Source organism: Phaethon aethereus (assembly GCF_964289735.1).
Source record: "Phaethon aethereus genome assembly, chromosome: 1".
Taxonomy (NCBI): Eukaryota; Metazoa; Chordata; class Aves; order Phaethontiformes; family Phaethontidae; genus Phaethon; species Phaethon aethereus.
Window position 1 is genome coordinate 192641104 of NC_138575.1, and position 6315 is coordinate 192647418.

General features: G+C 41.8%; 1 protein-coding gene across 1 annotated transcript in view; it reads left to right on the top strand.

The window, feature by feature from the left end:
- The window catches only part of MRPS31 (mitochondrial ribosomal protein S31), a gene marked incomplete at its 3' end in the record, with an annotated part of 22918 nt that extends 17419 nt beyond the window's left edge, over positions 1-5499 (top strand). The window contains exon 7 of the mRNA XM_082008255.1: positions 5288-5499. Coding sequence (XP_081864381.1) covers positions 5288-5499 — 212 coding nt within the window. The remainder of the gene's footprint in view (positions 1-5287) is intronic.
- Between the last annotated feature and the right edge of the window lie 816 nt (positions 5500-6315).

Here is a 6315-nt window from a genome sequence, read left to right on the forward strand (position 1 = left end):
GAATGATTCAGTCACTGAGAGCAAAACAGGTTAGTATCTGAAGCTGTGAGTTTTTTAAAATCTGTCCTATACTGAGTTGCAAATTGCATAATGTGGTTCATTGTTTCTAATGTTTATTCTCATCCTATTTTGGCAGTTTCTTCACAGAATTTAATCACTGCTCCCAGAATTGATTTGTTCCATCATGTAGAAATCCGAGTATATTCTAGTCATGTTTTTGCAAGCTTAAAACCACTGCGACCAATGGGTTTTCTGTTGTTGTAATGTGGCTGGAACCCTGCTGTCTGGGGCCGTAAGTGGACCAGGCATCTTTGGCGGCCAATGGTTTTTCTGTTGCAGCAATGCGGCCGGAACTGTGCTGTCTGGGATGGGGTGGCAAATTGACAAAGAGTCTTTACATACACTTAAACAAGAATCTTTATTGATTTGTCCACAAAGACTAGTCATGTGGAAAATTCCAGTGGAGCATTCCAAAATCTATCACCTCTCAGGTTGAAATATCAAGTCAGTAAATTCCATCCTATCAAACTGCCAGCCACAGGCTGTTAATCAGATCAGGTATGTCAAAGCACAGTTAATAGCTTGAGAGCCTCGCTCCAATTATATCAACACACAGTAATTTCAGTGGCTCTGCAAAAGAAAGATTCCCCTTCCTGCTGTTAATTTTGCAGTTTTGTAACAGTCATCTCCCTCAATAGGAGGACATTACCTCAGCTTGTTCTGTATCAAGAAATGTGTGATTTTTCTTTTATGCCACAAGCACGTGGCTTTAAAAATGTAAGTGTAATTAAATTTTCTATTGGGGAAGCACCTATATTCAACTTTTAGCATTATGAAAGCCCTTAAAGTCTTAAATGAAATACAAGAAAGAAAGAAGACTGCTTACAGCTGTTTTTCTTGGCTCCAGAGAAGCTTCGGTGTTCTTATTAGAGTGCTTTACCAAGGCACTGTGCTGTGCTTTGAGGCGTCAAGGCAAGGTCATGATTTTAAAAACTTCTCTGGCCTTGGTATGAACATCTGAAGATGTGGCTGGATGTACTGGCCAGTAGCAGTCTTCCTCCCTACCCTGCAGCCCTGTTGTCTGCTCCTGCCGGCATTTCCTTTCCCTTCTCTGATGCAGTTGGAGTTACTGTTAGGCAGAAAACTACCTTTTTTTTCTCTCCATCTCTCCGACCTCTGATTAATTTTTACCAGATGAGCAAACCATTAGTGTAGCTTGTGTACCATTGTTCTCGCTCCTCTGCCTTTCTGCTTGTCTCTTACGCTTCTAGTAGCTTTAGTAATGCTCCATGACTTGCCATGGTAAAAGGTTGGGAAAGACGTTGATTTCTGCCCATTTTAAAAATTATTTCTGTGCATTTATGCCTTGATGACTCAAATCCTGATGAGTACAGTTGTTAAAAAGGACAATGCAGATTATTGGTGCTACTTTGCTTTAGCAAAATCTAGCAATTTTGAGGAGCAGATGCTTCTGGTGCGACAGAGATTAAGGCAGAAGTGATAGGCTTAATGGAAGTCTCGGAAAATTAATGCCTTAGTTGTCCCTGATGGCTTCTGTAGGCACAAGTTCACCAAGTCCTGTTCTGGCTCTTTTGCAAAGACGCTGTTCCCAGCAGAGAATCACTGGATCAGTTTGCCAAGAGAGATGGCAAACGTTCCACAACCATTTTTGGGGTGGGGGGTTTGTGTGTGTATGTACTTTACTAATTCTGGGTCTATTCTAGGGACCTACTGTAAGAGCATGATTTAATCGAAAAATCCTGGATTCATAGAATGGTTTGTTTTGGAAGGGACCTTTAAAGATCATCTAGTCCAAACACCCTGCCATGGGCAGGGACGTCTTTCAGTAGATCCGGGTACTTGGTCATCTTTATAGCATGTCAGCAACACTCCCTATAAGGATGATGTATTGGGTTTGTGTGGCCAGGTTTTGGTAGCGGGGCAGGGGCTGCAGGGGTGGCTTCTGTGAGAAGCTGCTAGGAGCTTCCTCCATGTCTGACAGAGCCAATGCCAGCCAGCTCCAGGATGGACCCGCTGCTGGCCGAGGCAGAGCCCATCAGCGACGGTGGTAGCACCTCTGGGATAACAGAGTTAAGAAGGGGGGAAAAAACCGGCACAGCAAATGCAGCCAGAGAGAGGAGTGAGAATGTGTGAGAGAAACATCTCTGCAGACACCAAGGTCAGTGGAGAATGAGGGGGAGGAGGTGCTCCAGGTGCCGGAGCAGAGATTCCCCGGCAGCCCCTGGTGAAGCCCATGGTGAGGCCGGCTGTGCCCCTGCAGCCCATGGAGCTCCGCAGGGGAGCAGGTCTCCACCAGCCCATAGAGGTCCCCACGCTGGGGCAGGGGGGTGCCCGAAGGAGGCTGTGACCCCGTGGGAAGCCCATGCTGGAGCAGGCTTCTGGCAGGACCTGTGGCCCTGCGGGGAACCCAGGCTGGAGCAGTCTGTTCCTGAAGGATGGCACCCGTGGCGGGACCCAGGCTGGAGCAGTTTGTGAAGAACTGCAGCCTGTGGGAAGGACTCATGTTGGAGAAGTCTGTGGAGGACTGTCTCCTGTGGGAGGGACCCCATGCTGGAGCAGGAGAAGAGTGTGAGGAGTCCTCCCCCTGAGGAGGAAGGGAAGGCAGAGACAGTGTGTGATGAACTGACCACAACCCCAATTCCCCATCCCCCTGCGCTGCTCAGTGGGAGGAGGTAGAGAAAATCAGGAGTGAAGTTGAACCTGGGAAGAAGGGAGGAGTGTGGAGGAAGGTCTTTTAGGATTTGTTTTTTATTTCTCATTACTCTGATTTTGATTAGCAATAAATGAAATTTATTCTCACAAGTCAAGTCTCCTTTGCCCATGACGATAATTGATGAATGATCTCCCTGTCCTTATCTTGACCCACAAGCTTTTCATTCTATTTTCTCTCCCTTGTCCAGCTGAGGAGGGGAGTGATAGAGTGGCTTTGGTGGGTATCTGGCATCCAGCCAGGGTCAGCCCACCACAGATGGACATCTGCGTTTGAGATGTCATCTTTAAGGCAAGGTTGGTTATGTCTTAGTGCTTTAGCTAGAGAAATTCCCCAGACTTTCTGTTTTGTAGTACATAGGGGATTGGACATAGGGTATTGACAGTGGGTGACTTCTTGCTTTGAGGTTGATAAAGAAAATCCTCTACTTGAGACTCCCACCATGCATGTTTTTTCAAATTAGGTTTCTGAGGACAGTGCAAGAGAGGCTGGGTGACAGGCTTGTTCTTCCCAGGTAGCAGGAGTTATGGCTTGCTGGGTGTGGGGGGAGTCATGCGAGCATCTCTCATCTAATCGGCTCCCACCAGAGGTCTCAGCCTCTGATGCTTTGGGCAGTTGTGGTCTCTTTTTGTGATGTACACTTTCACGTTTTTGAGGACTGAAATATATGGTCTAACTGAAGTGTTTGGACTTAACACTTCATCCCCCAACCATATATCATGACTTTGACAAATGGAAGATCAAAATACATGATATGTGAGACTATAAATGTTTAATTTCTTTTGGGTTAGAGATGAGAATTGGTGGAATTATTAATTAGACATAATCTCTCCTGATACCCTGTATCTATCCCCAAAAGAAGAGCATCCAGAAGGCCAAATTTTACTGTCAGCATTCAGATTCTTTCAGTAGTGGGTTTGTTGGTTTAGTTCTCTTCGATTTTTGTGACCAGCAAAAGTATGGAAATCTGGAGAGGATGTTAGCTTGTTAAAGCAACCAGCAGCATCCGGGTGCAGTGAGATTCTGCCTTCCCTTGGTGGGGGAAGAGTCAGTGTGGGTGGCATGGTGAAAGGATCATCTCTGTGTTTCTGTAAGTGGACATTGGTTTCCAAGCACAGGAGAAATACACCTTTGGAAGCTGACATGACCCTTTTTTTTTCCCCTTTTAACATAAAGAAGAAAAAAAGAGAGCTTCTGAAGAAGGAAACATGCTTTCTTTTTTGAGAACAAGGGAGATAAATGTAGCATGTAGCTGGTATTGATAGACACATATTTCTGTGAAAAATCTGTGGGGAAAAATAGAGGTGTTTCCCAGCTCCTTCAGATACTGCAGTACCAAAGCTTAAAACAGGAAAGAAAGAATGTGAACTTAACAAATACAAGCAGAGACTTCTCCATCCCAGAGATGTGCATCTTTACTTCTGGAACTGTAGAACCTCTAACACAGGAGGAAGCCTAAGAACTTATATGGCTTAATTACCTCAGTTTTAATACTCCTGATTTAATGCTGCCAAATAATATATCCTATTCTAGCTAGTATAGAAAAATGTGTACACTTATGTCTGTGGTGTAGACTTCCAATTTCTGTCGTCAGGAAATGTTCATATGCAATATTTTTCTCTAACAGTTTTTTACTTAAAGGTGCAAATGTCAATTACAAATCTATAGCAAACTGGGATCAAATAAAAATATTCATGTACCCCTACCTGAAGAAAAATCCTTCAACTGCAAATCTCAGTTTGCCTTGTTTTTTGGTTTCAGAATTGGGAACTGAGAAAGCAGCCTTTTTTCTGTATGTAGGAATTTGTGTTCTGCATCTTTGTCTTGTGTATGCATTATAGTATGAACAGCAGCAAAGGAACTCCACAGGACAAACAGCAAAAATTTACCATAGGATCTGAGCTGTGCTTGATCAGAGGTCTGTAATAATCCCTTGTCCTGTGTTCCTGTGGATGCTTTTGAATGCATCAATTTGAATTGTGCTTGTTACGACTTAAAAGTAGCAGCTGGTGAGATACACAACATTTTTACATGGACTTACACTCAGATTCGGAACGTGTTAGAAAAACAATTTCCTGTGCCCATTAGATAGCAATAGGATGTTAAAGCCATGACTTGCAATGAACATGCAAGTGTGTGTTACCTGTTCAGTATTAGGTATTTTATGAGGTTGCCTCATTTGTGCAAGACTAGCTTGTATTCTTTAATCCTCTGCAGAATCTAGGCAATTAGTGTTTTCTGAAAGAGAGTACCCGCCAGAAAGTTGATTTAAATATTAGATACTCTTACAAATGAGAGGACAAAATGGAAGTAATATGGTAGACAGGAGTGTGATATACGCTGACATTTTTGGTGTGAAGGGAGTAATGAATGTCTTAAAATTCTGCAGTTTCTTCCACTTCCATGTGGTTGGCTTAACTGTGCAAAAGGATTAAAAGGCACGGAACGATTAATTTTACTAATTTAAGATTATTTGAGAACTATGTCCTTTTTCACTTTGTTAAATTTGCTGTTATGTTATGATTATCACTGTCATTTTTTTGTCCCTTCTGTTAGGCATGGAGGATGATGCTGAATTTCATGAACATATCTTTCTGGAGAAACACCTTGAAGGCTTTCCCAAGCAAGGACCTATTCGCCACTTCATGGAACTAGTCATCTGTGGGCTTTCAAAAAACCCATACCTCAGTGTTAAACAGAAGATTGAACATATTGAGTGGTTTCAGAAGTATTTTGAGGAAAAGAAGGAACTTCTTCAAGAGATTTGAGACTTTGAAAGTGCTTAATCTTGAAATGAAGAATCATTACGTCAAAATTGATGATTTCTTATAATGGAAATACTGTCAGCGCATAGTAATTATGTGATCTGAAAAATGTATTTTAAAGAATAAGCGGAAAGGTCCTGCTTTTATGTGTGTATGTCCATGTATATGTAGATGTTTTTTGACAACAAAAGAAGGAATGGAAAAGTATGGCTTTTGTAGAATGTGCATTTAAAATGTAGCTTGTCAAAATTGTTGTCTTTTAAATTTGAAGCTAATCTTTTGACCATACAAAATATTAGGTCTAATTCTACTTCCTACAGTCTTCACACTTGGTGTGTATCTTGACAGATTTGATCATCTTTCCCATTCTGGAACACTTGCAATACTTTCATTTTTAAAAACTCCTTACATAGCTTTAATTTTGAAAAGCTGATGCTGAGATAGTCATTACCAGAAATTTTAAAGCGAACCAATAAAGTAATTAGTGAAAGGAGGATAGAAAGGATTAATAACATCCAAATAGCAGTGTATTTAACGAATTAGCAAAATGAACTAAGTCATTTGAATTGAATATTTGTTAGTTCATCTGCTCAAGGAAAGGCTATTGCATTCCTGAAACGTGGATATAACATAATACTGGTGTGTTATATAAAATAATAGAAGTCTCTTCTACCATCCATACATACATTCTCAAGCTTTTGACCAACTTCCCATTTGTTGTTTAAAAATGGGTCTGGTTGTCAAGTAATCCATGAAGTTCTGTTTCATTAGAGCAAGCAGTTTTATGTTTAGTACAAGGTTTGGAGCTGAGGCCTTATC